Consider the following 24,140-nt stretch of genomic DNA (forward strand, 5'->3'; position numbering starts at 1 on the left):
AACAACAAGGATGAAGCTCTCTGAACTAAAGCAAGAACGACGGAGTCAGATCCACGACTAGGCAGCGTCCTGATACCTTCATGTGCTAAAGATGCTTCCAGCAAGAGTGTGTGTCTGGATGCCACAGGTTCTCATATACTGTGGCAGCAGAGAGCGCCAGTATTCCAGAGCCACTGGAGGTGTGGCTCAGTGGGTGTGCAACACTGAGTCCGCTGGATGCCAAACGACCGTTATCAGCATCTGATCGAAACTTGAAATTCCGTTGCCAAGTTAAGACACCCATAAGTCATATAGATACTTGATATCACAGTTTCGAAGTCTCTGCATCAAATATCTAACGGTAATGTACCATGTCAAAGGGAACAACTTCTATTTGAGAGCAGATATTCAATGACGCTTCTTGGCGACATAGGATGTACTTTAGTTCAATTGGCTCTGAGCACTATGGGACTTAACATCTCAGGTCATCAGTCCCCTATTACTTAGAACTAATTAAACCTAACTAATCTAAGGACATCACACACATCCATGCCCGAGGCGGGATTTGAACCTGCGACCGTAGCGGTCGCGCGGTTTCAGACTGAAGCGCCTAGAACCGCTCGGCCACCAGCGGCCGGCGATGTACTTTAGTATTCGATTTGGCGAGTGTGCTGCCTATAATCCAGTCAACTGCACAGCATGAAAAAGAACTGACAAGCAGAATCAAAGTTCCCGATTCACTCGTAAAATATCTATTAAGAGATACTCATTCTTAAGATTTTCCTGTTGGAAATCTATCATATTAAAAAGGTGGTAGCATGCAGCACATCTGGTCGCTAGACCCTGTTAGTTCATTAAAATCTCGTCGTCCTAGATTCGGTGAACAGTAAAGAACGTTTAGCGTCGCTGCGAAGTGCCAACGAACAAAATTGGTACCCCATGACGTGATATGTAACTCATGGAAGTTTAATACGAAGGATTTGAAACCCGCTGTCATGTTCCTTCTTTCTCTGTATCTTCACGGAGCTGCTATGTTAATTGTCAGGTATGGCAGTTTTAGCGGTAGATGGTGGCCAGATGCCATTTCTCTATCCTCCACCATCCCCCCACCCCCCACCCCCACCCCTTCCTACCATAGTGCAGAGGTCCTGTCCCCCAATTTTCGTCATATGTTGTAATCCCACGAGAATATATGTGAGTACATACATTTTCGAAATGGTAGCATACCGTCTGAGGGTCCTACCACGCTGGGACGCCGTGGCAACTCTGCCAGCAGGGACGCCAACACAACACACTGAACTCACTGGAGGCTGCAGCCCCTGGGATGTATCTGAGTGTGGCTGCCCTGGCAGTAGAACTGCTGCTGCGAGGTTCTTCCGGTTGGTCTCCCAGCGTGGCGACGCTGCCAATCGAATGCATGATAGCTGATAGCTGATGGTTCCTCCAGAACCAGGACGCCAGTGGAGCCGAGAAGCGCTAGCTGTCGCTCTCTCATGATTGGAAAAGAAAACAGGTAGTTCCAGTTCTCAAGAAGGGTCGTCGAGCAGATGCACAAAACTATAGACCTATATCTCTGACATCGATCTGTTGTAGAATTTCAGAACATGTTTTTGCTCGCGTATCGTGTCATTTCTGAAAATCCAGAATCTATTCAGTAGGAATCAACATGGATTCCGGAAACAGCGATCGTCTGAGACCCAGAAAATATTAGATATCGGCTCCCATGTAGATGCCATTTTCCTTGGCTTCCGGAAGGCGTTCTATACAGTTCCGCACTGTCGCCTGATAAACAGAGTAAGAGCCTACGGAATATCAGACCAGATGTGTGGCTGGATTGAAGAGTTTTTAGCAAACAGAACACAGCATGTTTTTCTCAATGGAGAGACGTCTACAGACGTTAAAGCAACCTCTGGTGTGCCACAGGGGAGTGTTATGGGACCATTTCTTTTCACAATATATATATATATGTAAATGACCTAGTAGATAGTGTCGAAAGTTCCATGCGGCTTTGCGGGGATGATGCTGTAGTATACAGAGAAGATGTACCATTAGAAAATTGCAGCGAAATGCAGGAATATCTGCAGCGGATAGGCACTTGGTGCTGGGAGTGGCAACTGACCCTTAATTAACGTAGACAAATACAATGTATTACGAATACATAGAAAGAAGGATCCTTAACTGTATGATTATATGATAGAAGAACAAACACTGGTAGCAGTAACTTCTGTAAAATATCTGGGAGTATGCGTACGGAACGATTTGAAGTGGAATGATCATATAAAATTAATTGTTGGTAAGGCGGGTGCAGGTTGAGATTCATTGGGAGAGTTCTTAGAAAATGGAGTCCATCAACAAAGGAGTATTGCTCATCAGTGTGGGAAAGGTATCAGGTCGGGTTGACAGAGGAGATAGAGAAGATCCAAAGAAGAGCGGCGCCTTTCGTCACAGGGTTATTTGCTAAGCCTGATAGCGTTGCGGAGATGTTTAGCAAACTCAAGTGGCAGACTCTGCAAGAGAGGCGCTCTGCATCACGGTGTAGCTTGCTGTCCAGGTTTCGAGAGCGTGTGTTTCTGGATGAGGTATCGAATATATTGTTTCCCCCTACTTATAACTCCCGAGGAGATCATGAATGTAAAATTAGAGAGATTCGAGCGCGCACGGAGGGTTTCCGGCAGTCGTTCTTCCCGCGAACCATACGCGACTGGAACAGTAAAGGGAGGTAGTGACAGTGGCATGTAAAGTGCCCTCCGTCGCACACCGTTGGGTGGCTTGCGGAGCATAAATGTAGATTTAGATGCAGTTTTCTTCGAATTCTGCAAGTGTGCGGTAGGTACTTACAGACAATGAATCTTGTATCTGCAAGATTCAGATGAGACCAACCATTTGAGACGCTTCATCTCAGAACTGTTCAGACAGCAAACTGAAAAAAATGTGTTGCGAAAAAGTTCTAGAAATTTTGAGAACAAAACAATCGACTTTGGAAGACAAAGAAGAGCTGAGTGTTTCAAAAAATTTTTTTTCATTTTACTTCAATACAGTGAATATAAATATTTCGCAACTGAAGGGGCTCACATTTAACAAAAGACGCTCCACAACGTTTTTCACTGCAAGTACAGATCGTCCTCCTCTGTCTTAACACCTAAAGAATTCATCATTCTTTACAGAAGAGAACAAGAAATATCAGGGCTTATTGTGGTCGCGAAATGAACCACAGGAGTTTCCTTAATTATGGATCACGTGCATTCATAATGAAGAGTGAATGTGTATGTCTCAATCAGGTGTCATTTGTTCAGATCGTTCCGCGTGTAAGAGAACAAGAATAAATAGAAGAGGCGCACGAACCGGAAACAACAGCCGTATCTCGTGCGACTGCGTTACAAACAAAGAAAGAAAGGTGAAACGAAGATGAGGATGACACGTTAATTAATGTGCTTGGTGCAACTATACAGCAAAGGGAATTAAGCGAGCGGCGAGCCGAAGATAAAATTTATACTGCCTCCACTCAACCCACATCGAGCTATTTCCAAAGAAAACAAAATGCCCACTAAAATTAAGATCGTGAGAGTCATAAATGAAACCCACTTCGAAGAATACGACGCTCCACGTTACAGTCACATTCAAACTACTTACAACAGCGCACTTGCAGGACAATAGACGCTTGGAGATTACGTCCCTCAGTTTCCACACAAACTGTTCCCGGTGCTCCATTCCATTCAAAAGAACTTCACAGAACAGACAAAACTCATTACCATACGAGACATGAAAGTTTTCCTCAAAACCTGTTTCCAGATCGAAACAATGCAGCTAAGTCTCCTGTTGCAGCAGCGTAGCAGAACAATTATTTTAAGAAATTAGGTGTGTAAACAAATGAGACAATTCGCCTACATTTTGTCTCAAATTACTGTAGTATAAAGTTTATTATAAAATATCTTTGAAATACAAACTAAATAATCAGATCTGTGTGTACGTTATAGTTATAACTGAAATTGTAAAAATTAACTGTAAAAAGCAAATAATTAGCTACTGATTAGACCTTAACGTCACACAAAAACTTTCTGCCAGAAGGCTTTCCTTCAAACAGTGTTCTTTTTTCTTCGATTTCTTACCACATTTACAGTAACTCGTTTAATAAACGTACTGAAATTCTCAAGTAGTTGTAAAATTAACCATCACTGAATAGTGTGTGAAATATCGAGTCCATGTTACAGTCAGCAGTGAAGCAATGGATGCAGGATTTCGTTTTCTCCATTCACATTTTATTTCGACGTCGCACACAAAGCGTAGATACCAGCTCGCCTGTATTCATTTCAAAGCTAAACGCAGGCTGTAAGCGTGTCTGTGGCACCTTTATTGGTATCTTCTATCGGCAGACTTGAGCCCTGCCTGCTGATCTGTCAGCGGACCTGCCTGAGTGTCCCATTGAGGCAAGGACGTAGTGAGTGCCTGCCCAGTATTCAGCTAGTCGGATGTGGAAAACCGCTTAAAAACAAAATACAGGTTTAGCTTATCCATTACAAATATTTTATAACCTGTGACTGTTCATTCAATGAAAATACATAAAAGTGCAGCTACTTTTTTAAATAGTTCTTTATTCAATCCATGAACCGGTTTTCCAATCTTTTCAGGCTCATTTTCAAGTCTTTTCCCGGAAGTTACATAGCTATTTCAAGTATTAGTTAAAAACAGTCTTGGTTGCAATTTTAGTTTTTTATTTTTCAACTACACGTTTCGCCTTATTTAGGCATCTTCAGGTTATCTTAATTTGGTATTTCTTAGAAGAATCCTTTAGTCAGTGCAGCTAAAGGGCATCGTCGAATATATCTGGCCAACATTGCCTTCGTTAAACTCAGTAAAAAAAGAAAAAAAAGTATAATGCTGGCTGCTGGCTCTGTGATAAGAAGATGGAACATGATTTAATTTATTCCCATGAGTATTGTTTCTCTGTCGACTTGGATACGAAATTTATTTTTGCACTTAATGCGACAGTACAGCGCATGCATTAAAGAATGTTGCATCTTGTTGTCACAGAGCCAGCACCCAGTATTATGCCTGCAAGAGCTATGTAACTTTGGAAAACCATCTGAAGATGAGCCTCAAAAGGTTCTAAAACTTTTTCATGAAATGAACAAACAACTATTTAAAAAAGTGACTGGATGCAGTGTTATGCATTTACATTTAACATGCACGTTGGCCGGCACACCAGTCCTCATCGTTAACCTGCTGTATGGATTCGATTCCGGGAATTTCTCTGAATCCCGGAAGCGGCGTCCTAGCGTTCACAGCTACCTACTTACACTGTAAGACAAAGACAATAGGCATTATCCGAATAGCACGGATATAGTTAGATGTGAGGTACATCTAGGGGCACACCAATAATTACAATTTCAGAAAAAAATTGAATGATTTATTCAAGACAAAGAGTTTCATATATTGAGCAAGTCAATAACGCGTTGGTCCACCTCTGGCCCTACCGCAAGGAGTTATTGGATTTGGCATTGATTGATAATTGTTGGATACTCTCCTGGGGGATATCGTGTCAAATTCTGTCCAACTGGCGCGTAACATTATCAAAATCCGGAGATGGGTCGATGGTGTAGGCCATAATGATCTAAACGTTGTCAGTTGGGGAGAAATACGGCGGGCTTGTTGGCCAAGGTAATCTCACTCACTGAAGTAGAATTGTCTTCAGTGATGGGTCATGCTTCGAACTCAGCACCCATGACCAGATAAGACGTGTCAGGTGGCGCTCTGCACAGCTGTGGGGTATCAGTCTAACTCTCGTATGCCAAATGGCGGACAGCCAGGAGTGGTGATGGTCTTTGGTGCCATTTCATTTCATAGTAGAACCACTCTGGTTGTCATCCGTGGCACACAACAGTGTTCCATTGCCGTTTTGTTGAAGCAAATAGGTTATTGTTGGAAAGGTAGGCCTCTATGTTACACGAGTAAGGGTTTCATTACTAAAGAAATGACGTATATGCATGTTAAAGAAAACTATCCATTTTACGAGGTCTAAGCGTTTGAGACCACTCCCTTAATCACATTTATAGTATTCCACAGTGCTGGAACATGTTTAAAAGTATGTATCCTTTCTTTTATTATGTAAATTTCTGTTATTGGTCACACACTGAATGAAGCATCATAGGTAAGATTTCAAAGTGAGAAAATGTGTAAACTACAGTGAAACTAATCCACTGACAGTCTAATAAAATAAGAACTCTATTCTGCAGGAAGGTACACCTCCGAGCAATTCCGTTCCTTTGGAAGTTCAGTAATAGTTCACTTTGTTGACATGCAAAAGATACGATAAAATGCCTTCCGTCTTCCCTCACTGCACACGTTTATCGGCTAGCAGAGGTCGCCTTAGGTAAGTGTTTTGCAAATGCGAACATTAAAAATGTGATTACGAGTTGAAAAATGAAAATGTGACGAACATGAATACCAGTAAGCAAATAAACATTTGTTTCCGAGTTACAGCTTCATTTGCTGTCGTACAGATACAATACAAGTGGAATTAATTCGATCAGGAAAGCATACTTTTCATATCACTTCCTTCTCTTCTTGGGTATTCGAAATGTATCAACAAAAAAAAATTACATTAATGAGGCCAAATGTATCGTATTACTCGAGCAAATACACATTTAAGAACAGAAAAAAGTTCGAAATTGCCTTCTTGACACGATGTCATTCATGCAAGCACTCTAATTTTAGTAGTTAAAAAGGACAAGAAGCACTCGAAATGGTAGCCTGGGAATGTTTTAGCCTGTTTAATAGTGTGGCAGGCCCGGATCACACTGGCTACAAAACAAAGTAAACCGTGAGTTATATAACGGCATCTCCCTTCTTTTAGCCTTCTTGCGTGGGTTTAACAGTATAACACTCATGTCACAAGCCATCCTGGAAACCTGTCGTCATTTCGACGTCACACGCAGTATCGACAATCGATGGGGCAGGTGACATATTTAGTTTGCCATCTTTAGCTGTTGCGTATTATAACACACAGTATGTTGTTTCGAGGCCACAGTGCACTGAAAATGTTTCACAAACATGTCACCCTTATAATTAAATCTCAGTGAACAACGCATCACCGATATAAGCCTTGATGAGATTCTTTGATAACCAAGGCACGATACAAAAGTCACATGACTAAGTACTTCCGTATGCTTCTGTTAAAGACTGAACACCACTCCTCATCCTATAAATGCTTTAACTGATGACTAATTATCTCTCACCATACTTATATCATTTCATTGTAAGCTAATCATTTTTGGTGCAGCTTTTATAGAAATGGAAATAAACATACTGTTTTGCTGTAAATAAAGAAATGTGACCATGCTTTACTGAGTCGAACGATCTAGGTTCATATCCTACAACATGTTTTTTTTTCATCTTCATGTTGTTAACTCATTCTAGGACTTTCTTATGATTTTAATACTAGTATGTTCTATAAGATACAATGTTATTTAACGTTTCCGTCTGATTAAGAGACAAACGATTAAATAAGTATTTGGCTTAAAATGAAATGAATACCATTAGCTGCACACAGTCGTTGATATAAGTCAACGGGGACAGTAAAAAATGTGTGCCCCGACCGGGACTGGAACCCGCGATTTCCTGCTTACATGGCAGACGCTCTATCCATCTTTTTTTTATCTCATTTTGTCTGATATTGTTCGTTGAAATTTTTTATTACAGAGTATATATATATATATATATATATATATATATTATTTGGCTGTTTATTACCCAATATGTGGCGATTTCCGAATGGACAGGTAGGCAGGAAGCTAAGAGGATAACTTTTAAATGATGCTGCGACTGAAGGAGCAGCAATAAAATTCATATCTTTTCTTCACACAAATACACTCCTGGAAATGGAAAAAAGAACACATTGACACCGGTGTGTCAGACCCACCATACTTGCTCCGGACACTGCGAGAGGGCTGTACAAGCAATGATCACACGCACGGCACAGCGGACACACCAGGAACCGCGGTGTTGGCCGTCGAATGGCGCTAGCTGCGCAGCATTTGTGCACCGCCGCCGTCAGTGTCAGCCAGTTTGCCGTGGCATACGGAGCTCCATCGCAGTCTTTAACACTGGTAGCATGCCGCGACAGGGTGGACGTGAACCGTATGTGCAGTTGACGGACTTTGAGCGAGGGCTTATAGTGGGTATGCGGGAGGCCGGGTGGACGTACCGCCGAATTGCTCAACACGTGGGGCGTGAGGTCTCGACAGTACATCGATGTTGTCGCCAGTGGTCGGCGGAAGGTGCACGTGCCCGTCGACCTGGGACCGGACCGCAGCGACGCACGGATGCACGCCAAGACCGTAGGATCCTACGCAGTGCCGTAGGGGACCGCACCGCCACTTCCCAGCAAATTAGGGACACTGTTGCTCCTGAGGTATCGGCGAGGACCATTCGCAACCGTCTCCATGAAGCTGGGCTACGGTCCCGCACACCGTTAGGCCGTCTTCCGCTCACGCCCCAACATCGTGCAGCCCGCCTCCAGTGGTGTCGCGACAGGCGTGAATGGAGGGACGAATGGAGACGTGTCGTCTTCAGCGATGAGAGTCGCTTCTGCCTTGGTGCCAATGATGGTCGTATGCGTGTTTGGCGCCGTGCAGGTGAGCGCCACAATCAGGAATGCATACGACCGAGGCACACAGGGCCAACACCCGGCATCATGGTGTGGGGAGCGATCTCCTACACTGGCCGTACACCACTGGTGATCGTCGAGGGGACACTGAATAGTGCACGGTTCATCCAAACCGTCATCGAACCCATCGTTCTACCATTCCTAGACCGGCAAGGGAACTTGCTGTTCCAACAGGACAATGCACGTCCGCATGTATCCCGTGCCACCCAACGTGCTCTAGAAGGTGTAAGTCAACTACCCTGGCCAGCAAGATCTCCGGATCTGTCCCCCATTGAGCATGTTTGGGACTGGATGAAGCGTCGTCTCACGCGGTCTGCACGTCCAGCACGAACGCTGGTCCAACTGAGGCGCCAGGTGGAAATGGCATGGCAAGCCGTTCCACAGGACTACATCCAGCATCTCTACGATCGTCTCCATGGGAGAATAGCAGCCTGCATTGCTGCGAAAGGTGGATATACACTGTACTAGTGCCGACATTGTGCATGCTCTGTTGCCTGTGTCTATGTGCCTGTGGTTCTGTCAGTGTGATCATGTGATGTATCTGACCCCAGGAATGTGTCAATAAAGTTTCCCCTTCCTGGGACAATGAATTCACGGTGTTCTTATTTCAATTTCCAGGAGTGTATATGGTTCTGTATTTCCGAGTATGTGGCGATTTTCGAGGGTGAGGTTAGGGAGGAATCTAAGAGGACAACATTAATTGCTGCGACTGAACGAACCGCAATAAAGTTCAAGTTCTTTCTTGTCAGAAATATTTGGCTCTTTATTTCCGAATACGTGACGATTCCCTAGTGTATGGTTAAGCAGGATACTAAGATGACAGGTTAAACTGCTGGGAATGAAACTATGACCAATGGGATCCACATTCTTCCTTGTCATAAATATTTCACAGGTGAAACTAATCTCTCAAAACATCCTGAAAACCTATGACAGTTCCACTTGGTATATTTATGTCTCTGACGACATGTGTAAGCTGATACTCATCCGATAGGGGCCCACATGGAACGCTAACGATACTCGGTAACACTTCCTGCAGTTGTCGATATAGCGCCTAACGTGAAAACAACGTCACATTTGCACGAAATTTTTTAAAATGAGTGTTATCAGGTTTTACATAATCGCAAAAACACTATAGCTTAACTTTGTCAGCTCTTTCTAACAAGGGAACCTCCCCATCGCACCCCCCTCAGATTTGGTTATAAGTTGGCACAGTGGATAGGTCTTGAAAAACTGAACGCAGATCAATCGAGAAAGCAGGAAGAAGTTGTGCGGAACTATGAAAAAAATAAGCAAAATATACAAACTGTGTAGTCCTTTCGCAAGGTTGGCAACATGAAGGACGAGGTAGGCCCAGGAGTGCCGTGGTCCCGTGGTTAGCGTGACCAGCTGCGGAACGAGAGGAGCTCGGTTCGAGTCTTCCCTCTAATAAAGAGCTTAATTTTTTATTTTCTGACAATTTTAGTGTGGGAGTAGACGTGATTACCATTCCTCCAGGTTGTACACCTCTTGTGCAACCGTTAGATGTGTTTGGTTTTCGGCAAGTGAAATACTTTGTGAAAAGATTCTATGACTTTGCGAAGCTGCACAGGTACAAGAGCAGTATTGTTTACGTGATCGTGTGTCAATTATCAAAGTTCAGGCACTCACACATAATCAACTTCGCTCTCCAAAATTCCAGGAATGTTCAGGATTTGACGGTCTACACACGGAAAAATTTGAAAACGTTAAAAACATATGTTTTGACAAAGCACAGGGAAAACTGTGTGATTGTGAAACTGTTGCACTCTTTGTTGCAGTTTATGTGACAAACTCTTATGTTTTCATCACTTTTTTGGGAGTGATTATCACATTCATAAGAAAACCAAAATCGGGCATGGTAGAAGAATCTTTTTACCCATTCGCCAAGTGTACAAGTTAGGTGTGTCGACAACATACTCCTGTGACGCACATGCCGTCACCATTATCGTATAGAATATATCAGACGTGTTTTCCTGTGGAGGAATCGGTTGACCTATGACCTTGCGATCAAATGTTTTCGGTTCCCATTGGAGAGGCACGTCCTTTCGTCTACTAATCGCACGGTTTCCCGGTGCGGTCGCAAAACATAGACACTAATTACAGTGAACAGAGACGTCAATGAACGAACGGACAGATCATAACTTTGCGAAAAAAAAAGGAAGTAAACTTTTCACTCGAGGTAAGACTTGAACCAATGACCTGTCGTTCCACAGCTGCTCACGGTAACAACGGGTCCACGGCGCTGCGGAGCTCACACTAACCTTGATGTAGCCTATCTTGCACAGTTTGTATATTTTGCTTATTTTTTTCATAGTTCCACACAACTTCTTCCTGTTTTCTCGATTGATCTATGTTCAGTTTTTCAAGGCCTATCCACTAAATCTGGGGGAGGGGGGGGGGGGGGTTCGATGGGGAGGTTCCCTTGTAAGGATAACGGAAAGCTATATGGCTGAAATACTACAACAAGAAGAAGAAACAGAATTTCTGCGGTTGCACTTCCGAAATTAAAATTTTGTCACGTTCGTTACATTTGTGAGTGTGGGGACTGAATTTTTGAACATGATATGTATAGTACCAAACTGCGAACCCACAACGTTTCTCTAAAACTATATGTCTAATATGTGCGCTGATATTGAAGTAGTGTCCTCACACGGTATCTCACGGAAATATCTCGTGTTGTCGGCAGTGGCTCACCTGCACCTGGCGCAGCTGCTGGAGCGGCAGGGCCGCTGCGCGGAGGCGGAGGAGCAGTACCGCCGCTGCTGGGAGGCGGACGGGTCGCGGGTTCGAGACCCGCGGGCGCACGAGGCGGCGCGCATCCAGGCCATGCTGCAGCTGGGCCGCCTCCGCGCCGACCAAGGCCGCCTCACGGAGGCCGTCGCCGCCTTCCAGGCCGCCGTCCGACACCGGCCGCCGCACTTCGCCCCGCAGGTACAGTACAGTGGCGGCGGTCTACACTACTGGCCATTAAAATTGCTACACCACGAAGATGACGTGCTACAGAGGCGAAATTTAACCGACAGGAAGAAGATACTGTGATATGTTAATGATTTGCTTTTCAGAGTATTCACCCAAGGTTGGCGCCGGTGGCGACACCCACAACATGCTGACATGAAAAAAGTTTCCAACTGATTTCTCATACACAAACACCAGTTGACCGGCGTTGCCTGGTGAAACGCTGTTGTGATGCCCCGTTTAAGAAGGAGAAATGCGTACCTTCACGTTTCCGACTTTGATAAAGGTCGGATTGTAGCCTATCGCAATTGCGTTTTATCGTATCGCGACATTGCTGCTCGCGTTCGTCGTGATCCAATGACTGCTGGCAGAATATGGAATCGGTGGGTTCAGGAGGTTAATACGGAACGCCGTGCTGGATCCCAACTGCCTCGTATCACTAGCAGTCGAGATGACAGACGTCTTATCCACATGGCTGTAACGGATCGTGCTGCCACGTCTCGATCCCTGAGTCAACAGATGGAGACGTTTGCAAGACAACAACCATCTGCACGAACAGTTTGACGACGTTTGCAACAGCATGGAATGTTAGCTCGGAGACCATGGCTGCGGTTACCCTTGACGCTGCATCACAGACAGGAGCGCCTGCGATGGTGTACTCAACGACGAACCTAGGTGCACGAATGGCATAACGTCATTTTTCGGATGAATCCAGGTTGTGTTTACAACATCATGATGGTCTCATCCGTGTTTGGCGACATCGCAGAAAACGCGCATTGGAAACGTGTATTCGTCATCGCCAACCGGCGTGATGGTGTGGGGTGCCATTGGTTACACGTCTCGGTCACCTCTTGTTCGCATTGGCTGCACTTTGAACAGTGGACGTTACTTTTCAGATGTGCAACGACCCGTGGCTCTACCCTTCATTCGATCTCTGCGAAACCCTACATTTCAGCAGGATAATGCACGACTGCATGTTGCAGGACCTGTACGGGCGTTTCTGGATACAGAAAAAGTTCGACTGCTGCCCTGACCAGCACATTCTCCAGATCTCTCACCATTTGTAACCTTCTTGTTAATGGTGGCCGAGCAACTGGCTCGTCACAATGCGCCAGTCACTACTCTTGATGAACTGTGGTATCGTGTTGAAGCTGCATGGGCAGCTGTACCTGTACATTCCATCCAAGCTCTGTTTGACTTAATGTCCAGGCGTAACAAGGCCGTTATTACGGCCAGAGGTGGTTGTTCTGGGTACTGATTTCTCAGGATCTATGCACCCAAATTGCGTGAAAATGTAATCACATGTCAGTTCTAGTATAGTATATTTGTCCAATGAATACCCGTTTATCATCTGCATTTCTTCTCTGTGTAGCAATTTTAATGGCCAGTACTGTACCTAACGTCGCGTCTCGCTTGAGCTGTTCAAGTGACTGAAACGTCCGACGAATTAGGGCGGCATGTGCAACAAGGCTAGTGTTCTGTATTGAATGTCGTTTCTATTGTTGCTTGTCATCGCAGTAATGGGAGGCGTATCAGCTGTTTGAAGCGTGTGCGAGAAATAGAGGGCGAGACCAAAGTCCTTGGACACCTTCATAAGTTGGAAGATTAAAGGTTGGCTCTGAGCACTATGGGACTTAACATCTATGGTCATCAGTCCCCTAGAACTTAGAACTACTTAAACCTAAGTAACCTAAGGACATCACACAACACCCAGTCATCACGAGGCAGAGGAAATCCCTGACCCCGCCGGGAATCGAACCCGGGAACCGGAAGATTAAAGGGAAAATTGAAATGTGATGATGGGAACATAGGTTTGATGTGCTGCTGCAACTTTTGGAGTGAATGTCGTTCATGGCCGCCATCTTGAAATCCGCCATTTTGGATTCAAGTCATTTTTTTTAATGGGAAGGGGGTATATGAGCTCTGGAATTTAGTGGTGTAATTTGTTTATGTCTATCTTGTACAGTTTAGAGGTTATTAATGTTCAAAGTTTTGAAATTACCTTCTTACCGACTACTACAACACATGTTCTACGTGTTGTCCATCCCGTGCAATGCACAGCTGTAGTCGCCGCAACCACTCTGACTGCACACGGAGGAGAGTGTCTCCTGCAATTTGGTCACAGGCGAGTTGTATGCGTTCCTCCAGCTGTCTCAAATCACGGATGCTCGCAGCATACACTGCCTGCTTAAGATTTCCCCATAGATAAAAATCAAGGGGCGTGAAGTCAGGGGATCTAGGCGGCCACTCCACAGGACCACGGCAACCAATCCACTTCCCTGGCAGTTGTTCCTCCAACCTTTCAGCGACACCAATGCCATAATGTGGAGGGGCTCCATCGTGCTGAAAATAAGATGAAAAAATGCCGTCAGCGGTCAGTGTGGAAGGGAACACAAGGTCCTGCAGCAGCATCAGATAGTGTGGTGCAGTTAAGGTGTTGTAAATAAAAAATCGCCCAATGATGCGGGTGTCCCAGATGCCACACCACACCGTCACATTCGCTGGACTATGTTCTCGAATTGGGGCAACCCAGTTCGGATTTGCGGCACTCCAGTATCGACAATTATGTCGATTATCCTCCCTCTTCGAAGTGAAATACGCCTCATCGTTGAACAGTATGCTTTGCAAACGAAGGATCCAGTTCGTGTTGTTCAGTATCCCACAGGCAGAACTCCAACCGGCGATCAGGGTCATCCTCGTTAAAGCCGGCCGGAGTGGCCGTGCGGTTCTAGGCGCTACAGTCTGGAACCGAGTGACCGCTACGGTCGCAGGTTCGAATCCTGCCTCGGGCATGGATGTGTGTGATGTCCTTAGGTTAGTTAGGCTGAATTAGTTCTAAGTTCTAGGCGACTGATGACCTCAGAAGTTAAGTCGGAAAGTGCTCAGAGCCATTTGAATCATCCTCGTTAAGTCGATGTTGCATCTGCAGTTTGTAAGGATGCCACTTGGGTGTGCAATATCCAGACAACGGAGGTTTGGCTCTTTCCACATAATAGGGCCACACGACGGGTACTTTGTTTAGGACTTTTCACAAACGACGCAACAACCGCAGTTGTTGTTTCCTCATTGGTGGCAGTTCTTGGTCGCCCACTACGTGCCCTATCGTGAACAGACCCCGTCTCCCCCGAATTTGGTGATCACGTGAGCCACCGTGCTGTGCGATACCAGTTCTCTGTCTGGGCGCCGTCTGTTGTAGTCAGCTGCTATTGTTCGGCAGCTGCGTTCCCCTGACATGATTTCGATCTTCTGTTCACGTGTCACATCCATTTTTGATCACCTGGAACAAAGACATGAGTCGGTATCAAGGTAAATTTTAACATTAATAACTACTAAACTGTTCAAGATAGTCAAAAACAAATTACACCACTCAATTCGAGAGCTCAAGCGAGTGTTATCTGATGTGTCATACACCCCCTTCCCATTTTAAAAAAAATTACTTGAATCCAATATGGCGGATTTCAACGAGCGGTCTAAGGCGCTGCAGTCATTGACTGTGCAGCTGGTCCCGGCGGAGGTTCGAGTCCTCCCTCGGGCATGGGTGTGTGTGTTTGTCCTTAGGATAATTTAGGTTAAGTAGTGTGTAAGCTTAGGGACTGATGACCTTTGCAGTTAAGTCCCATAAGATTTCACACACATTTGAACATTTTTTTGCGGGTTTCAAGATGGCGGCCATGAATGACATTCACTCCAAAAGTTGCAGCCCCACGTCAAACGTATGTTCCCATCATCACACTTCAATTTTCCCTTTAATCTTCCAACTTATGAAGTTGTACAAGGACTTTTGAGTCGCCCTGTATTGGCAAGAAAGCTTACAGCCAGTGCTGTACTGGTAGTTTTGTGGAGCATGCTGAAATATTTGGCAGAATTTCGCTATCGGAAACGTCAAATAGCAGATCACTGTGAGACATTTAACAGAAAATTAATAATAACATATTTACACAGAGGTGACAAATATTATGGGATAGCTATACACATGTATATAGATGGCGGAAGTACCACGTACACTAGATATAAAAGTGCACTGTAGCGGTGAAACTGTCATTGAAACTCAGCTGATTCATGTGGAAGGTTTCCGACATGATTATGGCCGCAGGGTGGGAATTAAGATACTTTGAAAGTGGAATGGCAGTTGGAGCTAGACGCATGGACGTTCCATTTCGGGAAACGTTAGGCAGTTCAGTACATTGCGATCCACAGTGTCAAGATTTTGGCGGGAATACTACATTTTAGGCATTATCTCTCACCACGGACACCGCAGTGACCGACGGCCTTCACGTAACGACCGAGAGCAGCGGCATTTGCGTTGAAGTGTCATTGTTAACCGACAGGCAGCAGTGCCAGAAAGAACTTCAGAAGTCAAAGAGGGATGTCGCCCAACGTATCCTTTAGGACAGTGTCGCGAACTTTTGCGTTAATGGGCTATGAAAACAGCGAGTGCCTTTGCTAACAGTACGAGGTCGCCTGCAGCGCCGTTTCTGGGCTGGTGACCATATCGGTTGAAACCTAAACGACTGGAAAACTGTGCCCTGGTCAGTTAGGTACAGATTTCAGTTGGTAAGAGATGATTATAGGGTTCGACTATGCTTCAAATTCTTCGAAACCATGGACCCCACCAGCTTGCATTGTGCAAGCTGGTGGTGGCTCCATAATGATATGGGTTGGTTTACGTGGAATGGACTGGGTCGTCTGGATGTTGGGAACTTGCAGACTATTTGCAGCCATTCATAGATTTCATGTTCCCAAACAACGATGGAACTCTAGTCCTCCATAAAACTGTTCACGATTGGCTCAAAAACATTAAGGAGAATTCGAGCGAATGATTTTGCACCCAGATCCTTAGACCGACCGAAATAAATCCCATCGAACATTTATGGGACATTTTCGAAAGGTCAGTTCATGCACAAAATTGCACAAGCAATACTTTCACAACTAGAGACGGCTGTAGAGGCGGCGTGTCTCAATATTTTTGAGGGGACTTCCGACTTGTTGAGTCCTTGTCACGTGGCTTTGCTGCGCTACCCCGGCACGATATTAGAAAGTATCCCATGACTTTCATCCCCTCAGTGTATATGATAAAGCATCTCGCATTTTGTCGTATCCCCGATAAAATCTCCCCGGGCTTTCACAAATCTTAATGTTTAAGTACCTTTGAAAAGCAATTTGACAGGCAGTGGCCGTTTCCTCAGATATATTACTGCCTCTTTAAGTAATTTTTACAGTTATAGTTCTACTTACTGGGAGTCAATGCGAAATTTGTACAGGATTTAGTGTCTCTTTCCAATCCGTTCACTGACTCTCAGGTGGGTGAATGACTGCTCCTACATCTATGTTGAAGCTCTTATTTTCCTAATTTTATACACTGGAAGATGATACTTAAAATTTGTTAGGCTGTCCGTCGGGAGATGTATTCCTATGGTGTCTTTCTTCGACTGTTCCGCAAGAACATATTTTCAGTAGTGGTGTTGAAAGCAATACCTTTCGAACGTCAGAAACCTGCTAATCAACCTGAATTGTCTAATAGTGATTCATAACTTATGTGAAAAGAGCGAGCTGAGTTTCTGAGGTTCAACGTTTCCTGAACTCATTCTGATGTCCACCGAGATGGCTAAAGCAGCCTTTACAACGATTGAACTCAGAACACGTTGTAGTGCTCTATTGAAAAATGATACACAAGGCCTGTTTTGTCGACCAGTGTACTTACTTTTTTGTAGATCCTTGCTATATGTGCTCGTTTGCTTCCCCAGGGAACATTTCTATGCTCAAAGAATCTGCGGTAGACTGTTGACAAGAGTGGAACTATATCACTAGCCGCTCCGTTGCACCCACCAGGTAAGCTTAACGAGACAGGACCAATCTATGGAAACGAAATACTGTGTGACACAGTTTTCGGAGACTGCTGCTGAAATGTTACATAAAGAGACGTCGCAAACTGGAAGAAAACAGCGTCCCGATGGGAAAACGCAGCGGAACCGCCAACAATTCCGTCACTCACTAGAACAGTGGTACAAAATCGAGACGTCAGGACCGAATATGGATTTCATTCACGACCAGCAAAGAGAAAATTCAAGATGCAGAGGTTGTTAAAGTGTGTATACGCGTGTGAGCCTACCGGTTTCTGGTCCTTCACGAGTATTTTGCTTGCAAGCGTGGACGAAAGTTTAGTACTGGAGTCACAATACATGTAACTACTAATGTAATTTGTGGTTCGCAGGGAACTCAGGACATAACTGGTGTTTTTAAGTCGCCTAAGCACCAAACCGATCTTCTGGGTGTAGACCACAAAAAAAAAACAACAACAACAACAACGACGACGACGACGACGACGACCACAACATGTTTTACACGACTGGTACAATTTTCTCGCAGGTAATTAGCCGTCTGAAGATTGTATTTATATCCTGAAATCTGCGTTGTGTCTACGATTTTTATCCAAATGAAAATTTATATTCTCCAATAACAGTTTTGGATGCTCTGAAGTAGTGTATCATAGCATGTTACGAGTGGGGTCCTGAAAGTATTGCACTACGTTTTTTTCTCTTTCAACAATTCTTTATTGAATATGATGAGAATTACACCTACGAAAGAATGGTATTGTATTTACACACCATATTTTCCAACGTAGTATGCATTTTATGGCTTTCCTACAGCGTGAAACAAGGGCATGTATGTTCTGTCGGTACCAATACTTATCCTGGTGACGGACCCAGGGCTTCACTATATGAGTCACCTAATCATCATCCTCAAAATGTCTTCTACGAAGGCATCCTTTAATGGCCGAAACAAGTGGAAGTCCGAGGGGGCTGCAACATGTCAGGTGTGACAGCCGTGTATGGTCTCTCCGATCGCTGCAAATCGTGGAGCTCCGCCAAACCGCCTTCTGATGTCCTCAGCCACCGTGCCCAGCGACTCACTGTATTTCTGCGACAGCAGATGCTCCATAGACTTACACAAGGATGTGTGAATATTCCACAACCTTGGTTCCTCTGCAGTGAGAAATTCAATTCGTACATCACCTACAGACATTATTTTGAAACTGACCTGGAGCTACGCTGTCTGTCGGATGTGAGGGAAACTTGGCCCGCTCACTCAGGAGACTTCAAATAATACATTTGTAACGTTTCGCATTCGTAGCATTGTTTTTGGCTGAGAAAAAAATGCGTTACATTACACTCTGGGTAACCCTTGTAGTTCAAGGTAAGTGTGCTGTGAGAAAACCTTTGAAGGAAACTGTAACGTTTCATTTACCACACTGAAAGAACTGCTACACAGAGGATTTATTATTTTAATAACTTCGGGATTTTACGTATATTTTGAGACTGTCCCGACAGATTTCCCCGACTGGAAGAAATGATGCTGGAAGTCAGCGACGCAAGTGGCTGTGTATGGCTGAGTTTCTGCCAGCCATAACAGTTAGAGGTGCAGGCAGAGTTGCTGAACTATTCTGTGGAAGAACTGAGTCACCAGTACGGTTATCCACATAGTGCTACTGATGCTGAGTGGCTGAAAGGTCTGGATGTTTCATAGTCATTGGTAGCTTGGAGCTCGCAAAACTGGCGATTTGGCCGTCAGCCATCCTGTATGCAGAAGTAGTCGTGGACTATCTGTGAAAAGGTGTTATCTAATTATGTCTTATTCTTACATTCTAGAATTAGTGATCAGCAGCTACTCTGTCCGTACGGAAAACTTAGACAAATTCGGAAATGAGTTTGTTTGAAGAGGTGGGAAATCCCGAGCAGACATTATCCAGTTGTCTAGGGTATTGTGGCTTAGCTTGAGTAACGTTATCAACAGCAACTGGACTCATATCAGGCTGTCTGGCGAAATACAGCTCAACAAGTAAACTATATTTATAAGCGATTTCTTCCGTGGCTCTTCATCCTCATAGCGAAGCTATACTGTGTTTTTGGTAATGCATATTTTACGGAATAGGGAGAGCCTGTTGGAGATAGTGTATTGACTGTTATCGGTGTTCTTCTAATTTCACTATCGTTTCTTACTTTTTTTAGATATCCTTTCTTTTCGACCCATGTTGCTCATACGTTTTTCAGAGCTCCGTACCTCAGTAAAAACGGAAACTTTACAGGAGCACTATATTGTCAGTCCGTCTGTCTCTCGGCCTGTCTGTTCAATTGCTAAAATCCTTATTCTCAGGAACGGGTAGACATATCAAGTCGAAAATTATCTCGTATACTGAGCTCTGTGGTCTCTTTGTGGTGCAAAAATATCAAGTTTCTAAGTCCGTATAATTAAAAGATAGTGCCACTTATGTCGTACATTTTGATACCAGCAAACTCACTCATTAAACCTACAGATTACTTCTTGCTGATTAATAATTGGTAGAGCACTTGCCCGCGAAAGGCAAAGGTCCCGAGTTCGAGTCTCGGTCCGGCACACAGTTTTAATCTGCCAGGAAGTTTCATATCAGCGCACACTCCGCTGTAGAGTGAAAATTTCATTCTAGAATAATCATAAAGTTTGGCAAGAAGTAAGGTTTGACAGTACAATTAAAGGAAAGAATCTGAAAATTGTTTATCTGTTATTATGTCACCCAAAAAATATGTCGTCTGTCATTTGTTATCCCACTTCCAACTTTTGAATTAAAACATTCTCGAAAGTCTTGGAACGCCCGGAACTGATATCTTGCGATTAGCAATGTCGATAACACGCAAAAATTTTCCAAATTCTCGGTTTCCGGCATCGATGAACTTTATATGTATGTGATTAAGTTTGTACGGAATCCTCACAGCTCGAGGCCAATTTTGTTATCTCTCTTACCTTGATAGCATTCTACGCTCAGCGTCTTCGCTACCAAAGATATTTTGTCTTTTGTTTCAAAATTTTATATTACTGCTGATGTTTTGTTATTTCTGCTGCCCACATAATCGTACACTTCTTTTCCTAGAAATACCATAATAATTGTTCTGTTAGCGTATCCTCTTTCACTGGCCTGGATTGTCCAAGAAAGGGCAACCTTTGGTTTACGTCTCATATTTTAAGTATGTTTTTCTAGAGTTTTTCATTTGTTTTCATTTTCTAGCTCTCGTTTTCCACGTTGCATTCATTATTTCTCGAATTATTCTTCTTTGATGTATCTCTAGTTTTTTTCCAGTTTGTAAGTATGGCTTTAGCTACTCGTCTGATTATCAACATTCAAGCGTTACTTCTCTGGTACTGAGCTTTATTTCTGTATTTCTAGACAGGCACTTCCTGATTTGCATGTTTTTAGTGGAAAGATAAGCTTTTTCGTTCTATTAATTCTTAAATTCATTGCGGATCTTTCCCACCCATTTCTATCCTTGTTCCTCCGAAATACTTCAATTTAATAACTCTGTCCATTTTACCTATTTCTGAAATTGTATTTTATTGTTTTTTGTGTTTGTCATGAATGTACTTCGAAAGGTGATATTTTGTAACCACTTCTGGTTACTGTATCCGTGCTGTATTTTTATTGTTAAGTTCTACACTACTGGCCATTAAAATTGCTACACCAAGAAGAAATGCAGATGATAAACGGGTATTCATTGGACAAATATATTATACTATAACTGACATGTGATTACATTTTCACGCAATTTGGGTGCATAGATCCTGAGAAATCAGTATCCAGAACAACCACCTTTGGCGGTAATATCGGCCTTGATACGCCTGGGCATTGAGTCAAACAGAGCTTGGATGGCGTGGACAGGTACAGCTGCGCATGCAGCTTCAACACGATACCACAGTTCATCAAGAGTAGTGACTGGCGTAATGTGACGAGCCAGTTGCTCGGCCATCATTGATCTGGAGAATGTGCTGGCCGGGGCAGCAGTCGAACATTTTCTGTATCCGGAAAGGCCCGTACAGTACCTGAAACATGCGGTCGTGCATTACCCTGCTGAAATGTAGGGTTTCGCTGGGATCGAATGAAGGGTAGAGTCACGGGTCGTAACACATGTGAAATATAGCGTCCACTGTTCAGAGTGCCGTCAATACGAACAAGAGGTGACCGAGACGTGCAACCAACGGCACCCCATACCATCATGCCGGGTGATACGCCAGTATGGCGATGACGAATACACGCTTCTAATGTGTATTCACCGCGATGTCGCCAAACACGGATGCGACCATCATGATGCTGTAAACAGAACCTGGATTCATCCGAAAAAATGACGTTTTGCCATTCGTGCACCCAGGTTCGTCGTTGAGTACACCATCGCAGGCGCTCCTGTCTGTGATGCAGCGTCAAGGGTAACCGCAGCCATGGTCTCCGAGCTGATTGTCCATGCTGCTGCAAACGTCGTGGAACGGTTGGTGCAGATGTTTGTTGTCTTGCAAATGTCCCCATCTGTTGACTCAGGGATCGAGATGTTGCTGCACGATCCGTTACAGCCATGCGGGTAAGATGCGTGTCATCTCGACTGCTAGTGATTCGAGGCCGTTGGGATCCAACACGGCGTTCCGTATTACCCTCCTGAACCCACCAATTCCATATTCTGCTAACAGTCATTGGACCTTGACCAACGCGAGCAGCAATGTCGCGATAGGATAAACTGCAATCGCGATCGGCTACAATCTGACCTTTATCAAAGTCGGAAACGTGATGGTACGCATTTCTCCTCCTTACACGACGCATCACAACAACGTTTCACCAGACAACGCCGGTCAACTGCTGTTAGTGTTTGAGAAATCGGTTGGAAACTTTCCTCATGTCAGCACGTTGTAGCTGTCGCCACCGTCGCCAACCTTGTGTGAATGCTCTGAAAAGCTAATCATTTGCATATCACAGCATCTTCTTCCTGTCGGTTAAATTTCGCGTCTGTAGCACGTCATCTTCGTGGTGTAGCAATTTTAATGGCCAGTTGTGTAGTTTCAGTTTATCGTCTCGTATCGACGTTTCATTACTAAAATTTAAATTTCATTATTTTTCTTTTTACTTGTCCTATAAATGTGTCTGATTTCCCCCGTGGCCACATTGAGCGAATCTCAAGTAAATAAATAAGTATTCAAAGGGCCAGCGTTCACAGTTTACGTGGTGCAACGTATTTTTATGGCTCCTGTCGGCACAGCAACCACAAAGCGCTACGTGCGACCCTCCTCGTCAAAGTGATTCTTGCAGCGGCGCACGTCGCCTGTGCCCTATAAAGCTACTGCCCGTTATAGATTGCTTTCTGCCCCAGTTACTGCCTACAACGATAAAACGGCGAGTCGATAAACGTACCCCATAATGAAAGGAATTTAAAAAGTGCCTGCCGGGATAAATAGGCAAAGCCAAGGAGATCAAAATACACGCAGCTTAATGGTCAGCCTTTTGACGGATCTGGAGCCACTTGAAAAGTCTCTGTACACTTATGAGTCAGCGACGTCTCAGATACGTATCAAAGCAGGGGATTAACGTAGATGTGAGTTTGATGGAGCAGCAAATGAATAAATATAACAGAGTTATGAGATTGCTTTGGAACGATTAGTTACTCACAAGCAATTATCCTATGAAACCACTGTTTCTTCTTATTTCAATTTTAACTTTTTATTATTCAATTTATTTATTTTACATCTCCGTTTCCAAACTTTTGGGAACAGGACGGGCTGATTTAGGACTTCCAGTAAAGTATGACCATACATTAAGAGGCTTTATTGGAAAAATCTGCGAGAAGCTTTGTAATATGAGTGCCCATCGTACTGTGTTTCAAGCTATAGTGAGAATACATTCGTAGATTCATCAAGAGGCGACCAACTGCTGTCGGTGGGATTTAAACGCATTGTACAAGTACATGAATTGTTTTAGTACTGTCAGAATTGTGATATCGTACACGCTCTTCATTCGTTGTGCATCGCTGTGTAATCGCAATTTTGGTGATCTTTTATCTCCAGGACAGCAAACATATTATGTAAGAAACGAAAAGGAATTGATGATTTGTGAAAGCTTTCGAAAATGAATAAAACGGGGAATCACTTCATACAATCATTTTTAATTTATGTAATGGATTTCATACAGAGCCTCATCATTTCCGAATGGCAGCTGATGGTATAAGGTAGAACAAGGTGGAAACCAAAATAATTTTGTCCGTAAGTTATGATCAGGCTGAGATTTCGTATCGGATACAGAACAAGGCAAACCTCCTTCAAAAGACATTTAGTATAGAAAAGAATGTAAAATATGTAATTAGCAAGTATCTGGTGGTCAAGATACACATCCAAAGATTTGTAGATATTTATGTATAAAAAATAAAATATGTTTGTGGATGAATTTATATGCACCTGCATACTCTGCAGCGGTAGTCTTAGTTTCAGATTTCTTTCAGATAAAAATACATTCCTATGAACCATAATATGGTGCACCTGGCTCACGTACTTACCTTCGAGAAAGAAATACCAGGAAATTTAGTACATCACTAACGTCCACAGAAATTGGGATGAAATGGCAAGGGAATAGGACATAGCAGAAGAAGATTAACTGCAGAAAGACTCGAGAATTTTCAGTCAAGCCTGCTAAACGTGTGGTCTACTAAATGGAAAAATGTTAGCGATGAGATGGGAGTGGACATCAGCA

General features: G+C 43.9%; 1 protein-coding gene across 1 annotated transcript in view; it reads left to right on the forward strand.

The window, feature by feature from the left end:
• LOC126195703 (protein O-mannosyl-transferase TMTC2-like) overlaps nucleotides 1–24,140 on the forward strand; it is a 607,124-nt gene that overhangs the window by 441,755 nt on the left and 141,229 nt on the right. The window contains exon 7 of the mRNA XM_049934331.1: nucleotides 11,346–11,590. Coding sequence (XP_049790288.1) covers nucleotides 11,346–11,590 — 245 coding nt within the window. The remainder of the gene's footprint in view (nucleotides 1–11,345; nucleotides 11,591–24,140) is intronic.

Source organism: Schistocerca nitens, chromosome 7 (assembly GCF_023898315.1).
Source record: "Schistocerca nitens isolate TAMUIC-IGC-003100 chromosome 7, iqSchNite1.1, whole genome shotgun sequence".
In the NCBI taxonomy this organism is placed as follows: domain Eukaryota; kingdom Metazoa; phylum Arthropoda; class Insecta; order Orthoptera; family Acrididae; genus Schistocerca; species Schistocerca nitens.